The sequence below is a fragment of the Zosterops lateralis genome (assembly GCF_965231275.1).
Source record: "Zosterops lateralis genome assembly, chromosome: 2".
NCBI classification, from domain to species: Eukaryota; Metazoa; Chordata; class Aves; order Passeriformes; family Zosteropidae; genus Zosterops; species Zosterops lateralis.
This window is the reverse complement of record NC_139763.1, coordinates 97,728,779-97,747,035: the sequence shown is the minus strand read 5'-3', so window position 1 is coordinate 97,747,035 and position 18,257 is coordinate 97,728,779. Positions and strand designations below refer to the sequence as shown.

The window sequence follows — 18,257 nt, the reverse complement described above, 5'->3', positions numbered from 1 at the left end:
GAACAACCTGGAATAGTTCTTCCATAAATTGTGATGAGATTGGAACAGCTTAGTATTTGATATAACTGTTTCTTTAGATACCTTTTGATAGGAGGTATGTCGGCAACTCTATGGCAAGAAGTCAAGGTAAGAGTGTTACAATTTTTTTCCACAATTTCCTCATATTCTCCATGTAGAGTTGAGTATTTGGCTCTGAGGAATCAGAAATATTTCATTTGATAAAGTTGAAAAATAATAAAGAAATCTACATTTTTAAAAAATGCATTATCAGCTTACTGACTGAAAGTCTGTATTTATTGTTTATTTCTAAAGGAAAGCAGCACAGTCCACTTCAGGCATCCCAGGCTTGGTTCACACCTCTCACTTCACTTGAGTGAGAGATCTGTACCAGGGCAGGAGTCAGAACAGCTCCCCCTTCCTCTGAACAAGTCTGCTGATACACAGGAAAAAAGATGCTATTCTAAGCTATTTGGGAAGTAGCCCTTTTCTAAATTCATTAAACACACAGATTTAACAGGGCTCTACAGAGTAAACCTATATGCCTGGTCAATATGATAGTCTGTTAGTTTGGTAAATGGAAGAAAGTTTATATTCTGAACCTCTTAGTCTTCAACATTTCAAGAAAATTCTGAGGAAAACTCCAAAAAGCTGTTTTGCAAGAGCCAGACAAACCCAACAAATTTTTAGAGATGGACTGTGTTCAGTAGGAGCTTTGTTCTAGTATCTTCTTGCCAGAAATGTACATTTAGGTAGTAAATACCCACAGGCAGAAACATGGAGGAGTCAGGGACAACCAGTCATCTTCCAAGCAGACAGGAGTAACACCAGGACCAGTTCTGCATTGCAGTCCACACTGGTGTCCTGCTGGGAGCAACAGGAGCTGATCTCTCAGTATTCATGGCCTTGGAGTTCTAACAGAGTCACAGTGATGACAACTCCACAAAATTGAAACATGTCAATCAAATGGTCTCAAATGATTGTTCTCAACCTATGGGAAATTAAGTGTGAGACATCCCCATCCAACTTCTCTACACAAGCAGTATTATTGTAGGAGCTTCAATTATCAAAGAGTTCCTTGGCCTCTTTTGGCAGCTTCTTAGCTCCTACTGTTGGATCTTCTTTCCTTATCTTTAATATCACTTAGTCTTAAAACAAGCAAAGCAAAACAAACAAGAAAACAAGCAAATAAAAACTCCAAAGAAACACCCCAAGTCACAACACAATAACTTCATTTCTTTTCTAAGTTTCTCTCATTTTTTAAAATACCTAGTCCAGGAAATCCCTTCCTACTCAGTTTTAGAGGAAGGCATTACAACAGCTTTGCTGTACCTTGAGAAGTTCTGCCCATGAGGGAAATGTATAGTTTCTGGGATTCTTCTGACACAGACTGATTCCCAGTCAAATTGCAGAGAAAAAGACAGCATCAGTAACTTTGAAAACGAGGATGAAGCAAGAGCGCATAAGTTCAGGCATTAACAGCTTTGGTTCATCTATAGCAGCTGAAGGATTTGCACCAGTACACCTTGTGTGAACACCCCTAAGAATATATTTTTTTATCTTTAATCTATCTGTTGATACTATTGTACTTTACACCACTGTGTTTTATGATTTCATCATTCAGCCTCTTCCTGCTTCCAACAAGGCAGGCTTTTCTGAGCACGTCATTAAAAAGCTGAAGGCCAGGCTCACCTGATGCCCTGATGGCTGCTCTGGTCCATACCCAGATCTGCAGTTTCTCTGGGAGGATTGCCCCCACTCAGCCTGCATGGATCTCCTGTGAGGATTTCTGGTTTCCAGTCCAGCTGCAAGTGAATCCTTCCTGATAAACCTGTTGAAGAACTAAGGAATACTTTAATTTGAAAACAACAACAAAATTCAATTTCTGCCTTACTTAAGATGCTTTACGAGATGAAAGCCTGTTTTAACAGGTAACTCACTAGATTCAGAAGATTCAGGTCAATTCCCACTTCATCAGCAGACTCTGTATGTGACCTCCTTAATCTATTCGTGCTATTTCACAGCTGTGAAATGGAAAAATTCCCTGCTTCAAAATGATGAGAGGAGAGAATGCATCAAGGATTGTGAAATACTCAGCTATCATGATGAGGGGGAACTTAGAAGCACATAGACAGTGATACTTCATTTTGAAAGTTGACCTCTGCTTCTGTAGCATTCGTAGTCCTTGCTCTTTTAGACTCATCCATTTACACCTTATGATTAATATCAGTAATTTAGCACTTCTATTACCTCCTATGTTATTATAAGAAATACCAAAAAACAATTAGGTAGCTCAAAGAGATGTTTATTAGCCAGGATTTCACATTGAGATTATAGCATTTGGGCCATAGGTCTCCCATGCATTTAGAAGCCTTTTTCCCCTGTTGTGGCCCCTTCATTGCTTTACTATATCATAATTAAAATTAAATTGCATCTGGAAAACCAAAATGCTGGACATTTTATGATACATTATTCCTGGGCTGGATTTGTTTTGCTTATTCACTGAGTAATTTGTGAAACTCAGTAATTTGCCACAGCTATCCCAGTCATTAGTATAAATTATTCTCCTTCTACTGTATTTGTTTGTAATTGCCTTTTGAAATTAATTCATTTTAATTTTTAAAAAATAACCCATTACAGGATGCTAGTTTTCTAAAGAGGGTTTTTAATTCCTTAAAAGAGTTCTAGGATTGTGATTAAGATGCATATTTAGAGGAGGTATTTTTATATACTCCCCTTGGAAATTTATGCTTCATGTATTAAGAATCGGTAAGTGCCACATACTGGGCCACACTTAAATTGCTTGCTTGGGGTAAACCACATTTATATTTGACTGTCCTGTAAACTAGAAGATTATCCAGCATGCCTGGAACAGCACTTACACTGTAACCATATCACATTACTTGCTAGGGGAAAAAACATTCAGGGATGGTAAGGGTTTTCACCCTGAGTATCACACTGAAATCTTGGACATCTTTGTAAATCCAGGACACTTACACAGATGTTTTTGTTGTTGTTTTTTGGTTTGTTGGGTTGTTTTGGTTTTCTTTTACTAGTGTTTCTTTTATATTAATATATTTATTGTAAGAGGTATTGAAAGTGCTTTTCCCCCCATTTGGATATTAAAGTTGTACTGTGATGACACAAATAAACCAGTGGAGATTAACACTGAACCTTTGTCCTCAGGTATAACCACCCGACCAGCACAGCCTCCTTTTGTGCAGCTTCTACATCAGTGAAATTTAGAGTATCATTGAAGACCCTGGCATAACCAACAACTCAGGAGTTTAAGTGAGCAATTCCAGAATCTGAGGGAACAGAAAAGCAGCTCCATATCACTAAAATCATTCTCTGGTCTTTAAGAAAGTTCTAGTTACACTTCAGGTTGCAGGGCCCACCCATCTCCTGGTGACATTATCATGTGATGAAATATGACATTCTTTACACAGTGGCTGAAGCTTTTTTTTTTTTTTTTTTTTTTTTTCTTAATGACAATTCTAGTAATTAGTCAAATACGTATTTAGGAGGGACCTTAGTACAAACTTTTACCCTGGTGGCTTCAGTCACATTAAAATTTCAGCCACTAAAGCTAAGGAATTTGAGTTTTGGAAGGTGACACTCTGACTAATAGGGAAAAAATAATAATAACGGAAATTTTCTTTGTACAATGATTCTTTCAGTGTCATGTGCTGTTTAAACTGTTAAAATCACTGACTGTCAGTTTTTGTCTTCCTTTCAAACCCACCTTTATCCAGTCTCAATGGACTGCCCAGCAGGTATCTATCTATTCATGTCCTTTGGTTGCACAAAAGTCTCAGTGAGCCTTTGAGTACCATAAGGCATCTTCATATCACTTATTTAAATTAATATGTGTATGTATCCACACACACAATACAATATCTACAGGGTAGTGGCACAATTCTAAGGTTTTTGCAGATGAGCATCCATGAGAAAAACCATCCTCATGACATGCACCAGAGCAATTGGATGATACTGCACAACTGAAAACCAAGGTGAGAGAAGCCAGACATCTGCAGATTCACCTTGTTCTCATGTGCCTGGTGATCACAACAAGCAGTAACTCATTTAGTTTATTTATTAATAACTGGGAAAGCACTCTCAAGTGTATGTAACACTGGGAAGAGAAGGAAAATTCCTGTGCTTGCAGGAACTTTTAGGCTAGGAAAGAGCAAGCAGCAGCTGGGATGCAAAGCAGCAAAGCCAGTGGAATAAGCACACTTCAATGTGGATTGTTAGTGCCAACAAGGCTGCAAAAGCCATTTGGAATGAAAGGTTGGAAAGGAAGGGTAAAAAAGTATTTCTTACGTCCTTACTGGTCAATCCTGCCTTTCCTCTTTTCTTTCTCTCCAAGCTGAGGGAAAAGAAGGGGTTATACTTTTGTCAGCACTTAGCAGAAAATCTCCTTGGGAGGAAAAAAAGCAAATGGTTAGTTTCCAGGACATTTTTTATTAATTTTATGTTTCCTAAATAAAATAGAAAGCCTTCTGGGGAGTTGACATGTTGCAATTTTTGTTTCACAGAGATTCTATTTCTAGTCCCCACTCTTTTAGGAGTAGGCTTTCTCACTAATAGCAAAAAAGAAGTCAAGGAAAAATATTCGTGGATGTGGAGTTATGTACAGATTTGTGCACAGAAATGGAAAGCTTGAACACCAAAATCTAAAGCAGAAGGTGGAGAAAGCTACCTGGTTCTGAGCTTTTAAGACAGTTTTAATGCCATTAGGTAGAAATGGACTGACTGGAATATAACAAGACAAACTGAAAATCCAGAAAGAGCAGCACACCAAATAAGAACAAAAAAAGGTAGTTGGAAGCAGCGCACCAAGTCCAGAACTATGATTACAGCTGAGGAAAAAAAATTTAAAAAAACACCAAATATAATGTAGCAATGTAGGATTAGGAACACCAGCCAAATTACTTCCAGGAAGCATATCCTATTTACAGAGATCTCTAGAGTTTCTCTGGGTTCATTCAGCTGACTGTATTGTACGATCACTTCAGTTAAGTTTTCTATCTATCTTCCACATTTGCAGTATATTTGAGGCTATTAGCAGTTCTCTGAGGATAATTACTCTTTAAGCAGCAAAGACATTTCCCCTTTTCCTTACTCACAAAATCTTGGGAGAATAATACATGCCCAGAAGGTAAGAGCTCAAATCAGAATTAAACTGGCCTGAAGATGGGAGCTCCCTGACAAAACCACATCTTGTGTAGGAGGACAACTGCATTACTCTGTTATATGTTCAGAGTGTATTTCTTCCCAGCAGTTGAGTTTTCTCATTCTTCCTGTAATCTAGAGAATATCCCTGTATTTGCTACAGCTCTAACAGTAAATTAAACAGTCCTGGAAATGTTTGTGAAAGTGCTTAATTTTGTCATACAGATGCAGGCAGAGTATCTAGAAAAAAGAATAGCTGTTTCCCTATTGCTTTATGAAGTTTTTCACTTCTGACAAGTGGATCGGCAAATCTAGGAACTTACTGATATCCTTGCAAGTTTTAAATTCCATTGTTAGTATCATCTGCACTAACTGCTTTGGGAAGTGTTTTCTAGCCCCTTTTGTACTTTTGATAGTGGATGACTGCACCCATATAATAGGTAGAATGTAGCACAATCTGAATAATTAACATTTGAATAGTGTTTGTGATTTTCAGACTGAATAGGAACTAATTAAGAAGTCACAAATTCCAGGAGATGGCATTTCTTGTTACAGTTTTATATCCTGGTTTTTAAGTGCAACCAGGTAGAACTGGATAATGAAAACCGGAAGGCAATGTATCAGACGAGGAATTTGTATTTCTTTCCCTGAATCTGTGCTTTTTTAATTCTAGTTTATCTTTCCAGCTTCTGGTTCCTCCTTCTGGTTACTCCAGAGCAAATAGAGAAGGAAGATGCCCAGGCACACTCAGATCTGGAGAAGTTCAGGCAGCATTGAAATAACTTTTGCAGGGTTGTTATTATCAAGGAGTCTGATAGGTGACCTCATTGCTCTCTACAGCTTCCTGAGGAAGGGGAGTTGAGAGGGAGATGCTGTTCTGTTCTCCTTGATATCCATCGATGGGATTGGGTGGGAACAATTAAAATCTGCATCAGGGGAAGTTTAAATTGAACATTAGTGAGCATAATTTGCTGAGAGGGTGGCCAAGTACTTGAACAGGCTTCTAAGAGGGGTGGTTGATAAAGCTTGAGGATGTGACAAAGAAGTAATAAGGATGACAAAAGAATAAGGCAGAACAAACAGAGTGCCCTGATTACTCGCTGTCCTGGGTCCATTCAAACAAAATACAGTTGCTGCGGTGAAAGAAATCAATGAAGAAACATCTGGAGAGAGGAGATAGAGGCCCTATCAGCACTGTGTCTTGGGAGTTGTGTCCTAGAATGCAGTGGCTGAAAGAAAATTTTGTAGGTTATGATGGACAAGCCACAGTGATCACCACATTTGGGTAAGAAATGCTGGTACATTTCTTATGCTTTATGTGCTAGAGCATGGAGACTGCATATAGGGAAATTATTTGCTTCTGTTACACTCATGGTGCTGATATTAGAAAACTGTATAGATTTTTAATAGACACATTTAAATATATTTTAAACACTAGAGGTGTGGGAGGGTAGGGAAATGCCAGATAAATTACTTCGTGACTGGAAAAAATATTTTACAGTAGCAGAAGGAGGAAGTTCAGTCTTTTGATTTTATCAGAAAATAGATTGACAGCTGATTTGATGCCAGCATATAAATATCTTCATGGAAAGAAAATGCAAGGTGCTAGAACAGTATCTATCTTCTTAAAGCAAGGAGAGACACAGATATGATATTTGGAAAGAGAAACCAGACAATTTGAGATAAAAAACAAACTTTTTTTTTCTTTTTTTTTTTTTTTTTTTTTGACAAAAGGTATGGCTAACTCACTAAAGGAAATTACAAAGGAAAACAGTGAATATTTTCAAAACAAGACTAGATAGCTTCTTTACATCCTTGCATTTTAATGAGCTCCAAACTTGAGCTGGGACATGGGCAATAAGGTGAAAGTTCATACCTGGTAAGGGTTGGTTGGCCAGCCTATGAGAAAATTGTTGTTGCTGACCTGAAACACTGGATTTAAACCTCTCTCCTTGAGCATGATGGGCACCCTTAATTCCCTCTGTATTCGTATGATCCCCACAAAATCACCAAATCCTTTAGTTTGGAAAAGACCTTTGAGATCATTGAGTCCAACCTGTGACCCAACACCCACCTTGTCAACCAGACCAGGCACTGAGTGCCACATCCAGTCTTTTCTTCCAGTCTTTCTTTAAACACCTTGAATATAGATTTTTCATATCCTTTATGGATAAATTTCAAGAGTAGAGATTTATTGTCACTTTTGTACTGTTGATTTAGATGTCTGGAAAGAGTGAAGGGTAAGTCAGAAGGCCCTACTTACCAGTTTTGGAAATCATTCTCTTGTTCAACAACCTACTGGGGGTAAAAAGAGAGGAAAGAGTACCAGAGGGAGAAGTATTAAGACAACTTTAATGAAAGTTTCCAGGGAAACACTATTTCAATGGCTTCTACAGACTTTGTAAACACACTGTTTTCAAGCCGTCTGTTAAACAGAACAACAGCAAAAGCTGCAGCTAGTCCTATTTCAGTGGTTTGAGCAACAGTGATAACAAAAACAGCAGCTTTGCTTTTCCCTTCCAGAAAGCAACAATGTCAACTAGAACAGGCAGCCAGCTGAAAATAAAGTGAGGCCCCAAACAGCTGAGAGACAACAGTTGACATTTCCCACACTGCTGTACATCCAGGCTTCTTTCCCTATAATTCTGTGCAAAATTTGCCAGCTTTGTGATGCTATTTGGAAACAGGATTAGGCCAAGTAAAAGTGAACTAGGAGTTCAATAATTTTTTTCCTCTGCCCTTGTTTGCCTGGTAACTTTTCCAGAGTGACAGTATTTCAACTGAAGCAGTTGACAGTTTGTATGTCATCATTGCAACCTTTTTATGGAGGTCTTTTTTTCTCTTTTTTTTTTTCCCCCCGTAACATTCACTATTAATGCAACATTTTACTGGAGTAACTAGTACTTTTTAAGTTTAAAAGTTTACTTTTTAATTAATTAATATTACCAAGGGAAACAAAATCAGACCCATAAAAATAGAATATACTTTTACAGAAATGGATTAGCATTAGCAAGTTTTGCAAGACAGAAATGAGATTTTGAATACAGAGTTGGGTACAACTGTAGCTGAAATTAATTCAGACTACAGAGGAGAAAAAATTAAAAAAAGGTTTAATGACAGACTGATACATAGAAGTTAGGAAGGAAAGATAAGATATATACAAAGAAAAGGGAATCTGTATAGGACACTAAAGGGAATGAACATTGTTTTAGTTTATTGAAGAAACAGGGTCTGGATGAGGCCCCCTGAATTACATATTCAGAACAAAAGTCTAAGGTTATTTGAGCTCTTGCACTTCTGATAGACAAGGTGGAAAGAATAAGAGTAATAAAATAGAAACCTTTGCAGGACACCAAAATGGATTTCTGGAAAAGGAAACCAAAACCAGAGTCACAATTTTATCATTAGACTGTGTTAGGAGACAAGACAGTAGCACTCAATGTACCTTTGAGAGAGCTTGGAAAATGACGATGGGCAGGAAGCAAAGGAAATTTCCATCAGTTGAGGAAAAAGGAACTGGAGGAATTATCCTACATGAGAACATTCAAAAGTCCTTTGGATCAGGACTCTGTAAAAAGCAATCCAGTTTCAACACAAGGACAGTGCACAAACAGATGGGAGAGATCACCCACAATTTCAATGAAAAGGCAAGCTGACAGATTTTTTTTAAAACACAGGTGACTGAAAGGTGCACCTAGATTGTGACTTCTTTAAAGGATTAGTTCTTGTCCTCTCCCATTAAAGATCTTTTGAATTAACTCCCCTGAGGTAATACATTCATAAGTGACTAAATATTCATTTAAAACATGCCAGTAGGATCGAAGAATTCAAATTAAAATATGGCATGCAAGTGGAAGATTCAGCAACAAAAAAAATCAATTTATTAGTATTAAGAAGAGTGGGAGAAAGGTGCTGTAAGACAAAAAGAAGTCAAAATCATAGTATAGATAATAGAAAAAAAAACAATTAAAAGAAAGATGATGTCTTAAACACCATTCAGAGAGAAAAATTGAGGTTTTGACAGAAATCAGTAGAAAGGGGAAATGCATCAAGGACTAGTAAAGATGAATCCAAAGAAATAATCAGAAAAACAATGAAGACATCAAAACACTTTAAATCTATTTTTTTCCAATTAACTGCTCTTAACAAAAGAAATCAGGATTTGCTTTAATTAATTTTGCCTTTTTCCCCTTTTGTGATAAAAGAAGAACAAAATAGTCAATCTTTTTGGTTTTATTATAGCATTTTACTTCAACTCAATCCTTTATTCTCAAGGGCAAAGTGGAGATGGAAAAGGACTTCATTTTGAAGGAAAAAGTGTTACATTGATTTTTGAAACTAGCGTATCTGGTTACTTTTTGAACTATGAAACCAAATAATTATATCAAAATTTTAAATATGAAGAGATAAGAAAGATGGCATTTAAGAAAAAAAAAAAAAAACACATTTGGAAATTACCAAACTTGGAAAGTGAATAAACAAAGGTTTTATTTCCTAGAGGTGAGAGTACGAGAATAAACAACCCTGATGAAAGCCACTGAGTGGGAAAATGCAGATTCAGTCTTTCCAGCCTTACTAGTCTAATGCAGCTCCAAAAGCAGCATAAGGTAGGGATATCAGTCAGCAGGTCTTCACACACCAGGGTTTTTAGGAAGGTAAGTCAGAAAAACTGTCCTGACTGGAATATGTTTTTTCCTCGGCAGCAATAACAGGTGCAGTAAGAGAACAATGGGCTGTTTCACATACACCAGGGCTGAATCCAGGATGAATCCTGATTACCTCTGTTTTCCAAATGGATATTTGTTTCTGAGAGTGGCTGGGCTGTAACATGCAAGTGTGAAATAAATGAGAAAAGCATACGAGATTTAGAGAAAGGAAACTCCGTGGAGATAAATGGAAAGGTAATTGCACAGGGGAACAAAGGGATTTATGTAAATGTACCTGTGTACTTTAGGTGAACATTTCAGTGACTGCATCTCCCCGTGCAAGGGAATTCAACTTCTGAACTCTCTCTCTCAACACTTGCTTTTTAATCTTGTTCTTTTTCCACAGATTTCTGGCTTTAATTGTGCAGATCTTAGACCTTAAGGATATTGTTTTCTGTTAATGATGATACACAAAGCTGACATGAGGTCAGAACTTAATTAATTTCAGCTCTTTGACTGCTTCTAGAAGGCAGCAGGAGAGGGGAAAAGATTAATACTTTATGTCTTTCGAAAAACCAACAACAATTATTTTAAATAAAAAGACCTTCTCTCTCCAGGAGTAACAAAAATGTGGTGTACAGAAATAGATGGCACAATTTGTGACTGTGTGAATTTTTTATGAAGATGTATTTCCACATTTGCTTCTCCTTAATCATGTGAGTTACAAGCATGGTTTCTGATAAGTATCCTATTTTTGTGGCTCTGACTGTGTACTTCTAATTCCATTTTCAAATAATGTATCCTTAAGTGGCATGTGTATGTTTGTGTCCTAGGAACCCATCAGTAGAAAAGAATATTGAGTATAATTGATCCAGTTTTGACAGCCACAGAATACAGTATTTTGTTGGTATATGCAATTGGTGCATTTGTCTATATCTCCTCAGCCTAGGAAAGAAAATATTCTGGACTTCTGGTCGGCTTCTGTGACAAATATTATCAGTAAAAGGCAAGAGAATTGTGCCAATCACAGTAAAACTTTTCCTCTGAAAATCTTTCATGCTAGAATAGTAGTTTTTTCAAAGAACATTGCTGTATGTGAAACTACTTGCTTTCTTTATAATCAGAGCTTGCTTTTTAAAGTACACTAGAAAAACAGTAAACTTGTGTTTTAGCAACAAACAGCTATTTTTATTCTGTCATATTATCTTTGGGTACATGAAGACAGTTTATACTCTCTTTCTGTTCAGGCCAGTGAATTCAGTTCTGTGGTGAAATTTTGTAGCTACTGTGAAGTGTCTGCAAAATAAACACCATATTGCATCTTGGGTGCTGTAGTAATTCTGCTGGCTGTTAAAAAATACAAGGCAGATGAACTAACAGGAGGGAAGAATGTATCTGTTCTTGAAAAATAACAAGAAAATGAACCAACCAAATCTCAAACTTACACAGAAGAGACCATGGAATAAACAAGTACTCTTAAAACTTTCTCTAGTGATGGGTGCCAACAGATGAGAAATTGTCTTTTTCTCTCTACCAGAATGTCAGTGGAAAAATAATAACGTCCACAAATACTTTTTCTGCCAGAGTGACATTTCATCATCTGCAGTACTGGTCCCTCCAGAAAACCCTGGGCTTATGTGCATGCCATGGCATTTCTCTCTCATATTTCCCCTCTTTATCTCTTCCTCTTCCCCTCCTTTCTTCTCTGTCCCACTCCATCTCTTTTTCTTTCCCTTCCTCTCCCTGCTCCTCTCATATTTTCCTAGTTAAAATGGCAATGGATCATTCTCTGCCTGTGTGCTTTCACACAGAGGATATGGGCAGGACAATTACCTGCACAAAATGCTATAGCACAGCTTCCATTCAAGAGTGAAAGGAATTGTGTGATGGCTGAGAAAGTCAGTCAGAGAGGAGAGTGAATCTGAGCAAGTTTTGGCCATGGCTGATGTGCAGAAGCCTTGTTTGCTGACTGCATGAACGTGGCAGCAGCTGGCAGTAGCTCAGGTGCTTGAGAGGTGCCTCTGTAAACCACACAAGGGCCACCTGACAGCCTTGGGTGAGAAACTGGCCAACAGTGTCCTTGGCCAAGGTGGAGGGTCCTGCCTGTAAGTAACTAAGAGTGGGAACAGGAACCAGGGCTGAGCAGGGCTGCAAGGCCACTGATTCATCACAGAGGTAATCTGAGAAGGACTCATACCTTAGGGGCTGATGGTCACAGGTGCTGCTCTTCCAGTGGGAGTGCAAATTCAGCAAGCCAGGGCTTGATACTATCAGAAAAGAGGAGGAAGGATCAGCTTTCAGCTAGCAGCATTAATACAGTCAGCCCTCTTAGCAAGAGGGTTTAGATGCCCTGGTTGGCCTGTGGTGTCATGTCAAGGACATGCTGCATGTGAGCAAACTGGAGCTCAGGGACATGGGGTGACAGAGAGCAGCTGCATTCTCTGGGACAAGTATTGGCCCATTGCAGCAGCTTTGTTTAAGGGGGCTCACAAAAAGGAGAGGCAGGAGTACTCAGAGTAGTTTCTGGAAAGGTTTGCAGGCCCAGGGGGCAGTGCACATGCCCTAGGTTGTGCTCTCCTGGATAACTCCATCCTGAGGGCTGCTCTGGGCTTGCTGGGTGGGCAGCTTGGCTCTGAAGGTGACATTAGGAGCACTGTGACAGCACAAAGTAGAGACAAGGCGTGCAAGCAGCATGTTCAACATTCACAGACAAACCCATGTGCAATGTAAATGACCAGAAGGAACAAGGTAAAAAGCTTGGCAATTTCCCCAAAGGGACAAGGACTGTAGCTGACCTGTTCACACTGCCCATACTAGGACAATCCGTGGCACCTCTGACTCAGAAGCATAACCTGGCATTCAGCACACAGCCACACATGGACACATTGCCAAACCTGGGCCTGCATTCATTCCTTCAGACTGAGACCATTATTTCAGCCTTTCTAAACACTTTCCAACATTGCAATGTTGGCTATCATAATGGTCATCCCTCAAAAGAAGACAGCTTGTCTATCCAAGCCAATACTGACCACAATCCTGCTCTCTTTAGTTTCCTGTCCCTCCATAGTTCAGCCCCATTATAGTTACTGAGAACAAACTTTTGTCCCATTAATGGAATAGGATAAAGGAATATGAATGAATATTTTAAAATTCCAGTTGGCAAATCTGCCTGGGTTTTGCTGGACTTATCTTTTACTGGGAACAACTTTTTCAAATCTGAAACAGTGTTTAAATCTTTCCATTTTTCCAATTAAAAAAACCTCCCGCAAACAAGCTGAGTTCACCATAAACAGGCAGGTTTCCTTTTTATAATTTTTTGTAGAAACACCCCATTGGCATATTGGTGCTATTAGAGTACAATTTCCTGAATCCAAACACTGCTGTGAGCAGAACTGTGGGGAAGTTTTTTTTTTTTTGTCCTTTTTTTTTAATAGAACAGAATATCTGGTATTCTATATGGTCTAATTGCAAGTAAGATCATACTTGAGAAATGAAAGCCTGTGCTCAGGCTGAGGCGACAGATAACCTTCAAGACCGCTATATCTTACTAAGGGATTAGGAGAAAAAAACTTCAATGTGAACTTTTGAATCAAATATTTTAAGCTAGAGCTATGAAAAGGGAATCCAGCTCATTCTAAACACCATCTGTTTGCTGAGTGCACTTGCATATTTACAATTGCTTTATTCCACAAACTGCTATTTACTACCCCAAAATGCCTCTTGGTGTGAAGACAACATCTCATAATAAGATGCTTTTCCATTTGGGGGCTACTGTTGGTGGATCATGCAGTAGTACTAGGATTACCAAATTTCTCCAGGATCTGAACAAAGCAAACAAAACAATTAGTGAAACTTTAAAAAAAACCAGTGAAAATTATACTCTCTGCTATGAGAAAGATGCCAAAAGAGAAATTGCAAAAATAAGAATAATTTAGACATTATTTCTCCTGTCATGTGTACTTCCAGCTTTGTATTTTCCCCCATGCTTACACTTTCTGGTTTTTGATAATTACAAAGAACTGGCACTGCATGTGTTCTGATATGAATGCTAACATTAAAAGTTTCCTACCCAGTACTTTCTGGGTTTTTTCCTAACTTTTCAATGAGATTTTCTTTTTCTCTTCCCTTTTAAGATTTTACTATCAATGCAAACAGAGATGTTATAGAAAAATTACATATAGAGGCAATACTTAAAGCTTGAGCTGGATTGTGCTGTTGAAAGCAGGGATTCATCAGCTTTCTATAAAATACAGCATGCACAGTGTGCTCCCCTAAATTATAGCATTTAAGGATGGCCTCCTAAATGACTGTCTGCCAGCACAATTGTCTGTGAAGCAAAGAACCCCAGACAGCCAGGGAGTTGCTTCCACAGTAGAGCTAAAAATTATACCCTTCCTTAGCCCATTTCCACATGGATACTGTTCCCATTTCTGAAGCACCAGCCACAACACAGAAACATTTTGCAGACAATATGGTATTTCTCTCTCCCTGCCAGATTAAGTTGGAGCATTTCTATTCCCTAGGGTCGTGGGTAATGGAGAAGTTTCTACAGACAGCATGTTGCCTGTGAACCATGGGTCAAGATTATCTAAGATCTACATTTTGAGATCCTTAGTCAGAAAAATTCACCCTTATTCTTTCAGGAAGCCTGTTTTGAAGCCAGCTGAGGTAAGTAACTGTTACTGAGGGATATCCTCATGTTGTTGTCAAGAATCTGCTTGTTGCTGAATTAACCATAATTATTTGAATCAAAAAAGATAGTTGTGCTAATGAAATGTTTCCTGTGTGAAACTCTTTTCACAGTGAAAGCACCTCCACAGCCTAAGAATGATGGAAAGCTTCCTGTCCTCAGGAAGCAAATATAGATACGTATGTCATTGCAAACATGTAATGTGGCAATTTTACTGCATATAGAACATAACTACTGATGTGCAGTGTAGTCAGTTCAAACATACTGAAAATGAATGATGATGAGACCGGCAGATAAGCAAAATGTCTATCTGCTGCTATATAATCAGCTTGATCAAGTTGCATTAACACATCAGTGCTGTTTTGGGCTCAGTGCTATTAGCAGATAAAGCACTTAAAAAATTATCCTGACATTTATCTTCTCCAGTTACATTAACCCATTCCCTGCTCCATTAGAAGTTAATTTATGAACTTAAGTTTCTTTTTTTTTTTTAATCATTACACAAAAGGCTATCTGAGAGGAGGGTTGCTTAAGTACTATTTTTGGCCCCATTGCTTAACATTTTTTCTTTAATTAAATTCTTTGAGTTATTTCTGTTGTACTGGCATCTGTTTGTCATTGCATCCAATAGAGCAAGGACAGTGAAGGTCAATTAATCCAACATTTTCTGATTCCGTTATGGATCAGCTAAAATACTGAGCATTTCAGTGACACCATCTCAATGGCTTTCTCAAGTCCTCTTTCCCCCTACTCACATGCTTTTAGTCATATAGTAACATCAACACAGAACAGCTTGGCCTTAAACAATTCCTGAAATCCTCATGGAAACATATATCCAAAAAGCTACTCTGAGACTGTCTAGACACTACATCTTGGAGTCCTGGGAGAATCTAAGGTTTTGGAGCATCTCTCTTTCAGTACTTGGGGATGCAGTGGAAATATGCTGCTTTTCTGAACTTTATCCTGTCTGTTTTGGCTTTCCTCTCCTGATTTTTGAGTGGACCAGGGTTTTTCACTGCTGACCAAAAAGTACTGCACCAGACTGCTCAACCTGCACAGTCAGTCTCACCAGAGCACAGTCTGTGGCACTCTTGGTCTGAGGGATGGGATTTCTCAGCCTTCAGTTTGGCATCTGCTCCCTCTGAATTTAATAAGACTTGCTTTCAGAGGAAACAGAGTCAGACTAATGTTGAAAGCTTAGAAAAATCTCTTTCTTGGTGTCACCTCTCTTTCATTAGTCTTTGAGTCAGATCCTCACCTTGAGTGTACTAGAACAGCTTCATTGATTTAAAGGGAGTTGCACAGATTTACAGAGCTGAGGACCTGTCTGCCCCTATTTACAAAGAAGTTCCTCGACCCTTTAGTGGGCATAGGAGCCTTTTAATGAGAATTCAGAGACCAGTTGTCCAACCAAAATGTAATTGCTCCAGAGTAATGAAACGTTGCCTTAAGTCATCATGAATCTGCTGAGCCCGAGTCTGGCACTGATCTGCACATCGTGTACCTCTGAGCATCTCTGTGCTCACTGCATGACAGAGATCCCAGGCTGCCTTTCAGTGAGCGAAGCCAGTTCTAAGCATCTCTGTGGCCACATCAGTGTAGCACTCACAACAGGGCTTGTTAGTATGCTGAAACAGCTGCCTCCCCTCAGAATGAGGCAGCCTGGGTAGGCAAGCTGTGACACTGCTCTGCAGTACAGAATATCCTTGGGGCTCAGTTATTCAGAACTGGCCTTCTACTACCTCTGTGGTTTTACACAGATAAACCTGCTTTTTTAGGAGAGAAGCAAGTGCTTACTTTCACTACCTATGTAGTTTCACACTTAAAATGCACTTATTATCATTGCAACATAACAGCATTGCTGTTACAACATGGAAAAGACAGCAACTGGAAAAAACTTTGCACTAAACAACAACAACATTTACAAAAAAACCAAACAAACAAACAAACAAAAACCCACAAAAAACCCACCACAAACAAAAAAACCCCAAACAAACACAACAAAAACAAAGTAGAGCATTGCAACCATTGTCCAGAACTCCCATGTTTCAAGCTAGCTTGGGTAACGGGATATTCTCAACCCTTCCTTCCTTTTCTTGCTCAGGAGGCATTGAAACAAAAGAAAACTGAAAGGCTAATCCATATGTGTGCTCACCTACTGTGCTCTTAGAAAGTGCTCACTGATAAACACCCATTGATAAATAATATTACGGCTTGGAGATCAGTGCAAGCAAGAGACTGGAACTGGCACTAGGAAAAACAACCTTTGTGGATTTAACAAAGAAGAGCTTTGCTCAAGTTTTTGCAAAAAAGTTTGTAGCAGAACAAGAAATCCAGGTGGGATCTCTTGAGAACTAAAGCTAACATCCTTTTCTGTAGGACGTCCTTCCTGTCTCTGTATAGCTAGAGGGAAATGTCTGAAAAAACCAGCACATTTTGCACTGCTCTCTAAAATGATTCTGTGTTCTTGTCAGCTGGTATATCTTTCTTCATGAAAATCAGTCCATCGTCATCTAACTAGCCCTGCAGCTCTCTCTGCATAGATTGTCATAACTGAGCCTTGACTCTGTTTTGCCTTTGAAGATAAGACAGTGTGTTCCTATTGCAGTATCTGTCTAAATTTCCTAATGTGCCAAGCCAGGGGCTGTTCTATGTTTCCTGCTCCTCCTTCCCCCACTTTGTTGTTTTTTCTCTTATATGAAAATGTCTGAAGGCTGATATAAAACCCAGAGGAGTCCATGGAATGAGCCATTGACTTGACTAGAAACTGGATCCAAGATGTAAAAACAGACTATTTCAGAAGTAATTTAATTTAACTTAATTTGGTAAAAATTTAATTTAACCTAATTTAGATTACCTAAGCATCAGAACTAGAGGTACTGCAAGTCAGTGCATTCCATGTGGCAATACAGGATGGTTCAGGGACTTCACCCCCTCCCACCAAGCCAGCATCATTGAGTTAACTATGACACTGGGAGCAAAGTACTCATGTCAAAATAGCACTGCCCTCAGCCTAATGATTCCCCCAAGAGGCAAGGCTCGTTAGCTTGTGCACTGTGCCATACTAATGTGCCATTATCTGGGAGACTTCCATGCCTTCAAACCAATTTGTAGGACCAGAAATACCCTGTGGAGCTAACAGACATGAGTCGTTTCCCCCATTCCTGTTAGAAATCAGGGTATCAGTCCATCCCTCTCTTAATTGCCGATGAAAAGGTGTGGGACCTGCTGCAGATCTAGTCAGCTATCTCTGGTCTTTATAGCAGCAAAGCAGCCAAACACTTTTGTAGAAAAACCACTTGTGTCTAAATGCCTGGTATATTTTTCTACCCCAAGGCAGCACATTCTGATGTGGACAAATTATCCCTTCCCTACCCAAGAAGTTAAAAAATTTGGATATAGATGATTTTGAGGTATCATTAATATATATGTATGTGTCTGTAATTGTGAATATATGTGTGGAAATAACTGTGTCCATATGAAACATATGGAGGCAATTACAAACTAGCTGTGTTTTGAGGAAACATTTAAAAATAATTTTAACCTTTTTTTTTTATATTTCCCCTGAGATTTTCAATGAAATATCTAACTTTCATAATGAAATAGTAAATTTTCTTGACATTTGAATGTTTAAAATTATCCACCTAACTAATTTCACAGGTGTAACATACATTAAATAAATACAAGACTGCTCTGTGGTACATAAGTAGTCTAAATTGCATATAAGTGAATTCTTTCAAGATTAG

At 38.6% G+C, this 18,257-nt stretch overlaps 1 protein-coding gene across 1 annotated transcript in view; it reads right to left on the bottom strand.

Moving 5' to 3' along the window:
- LOC310906213 (uncharacterized protein) overlaps nt 1-18,257 on the bottom strand; it is a gene marked incomplete at its 3' end in the record, with an annotated part of 231,093 nt that overhangs the window by 15,188 nt on the left and 197,648 nt on the right. Inside the window, exons 7-9 of the mRNA XM_083855273.1 lie at nt 7,439-7,470; nt 4,324-4,369; nt 1,690-1,839 (exon numbers count right to left, since the gene is read on the bottom strand). Coding sequence (XP_083711399.1) covers nt 1,690-1,839; nt 4,324-4,369; nt 7,439-7,470 — 228 coding nt within the window. The remainder of the gene's footprint in view (nt 1-1,689; nt 1,840-4,323; nt 4,370-7,438; nt 7,471-18,257) is intronic.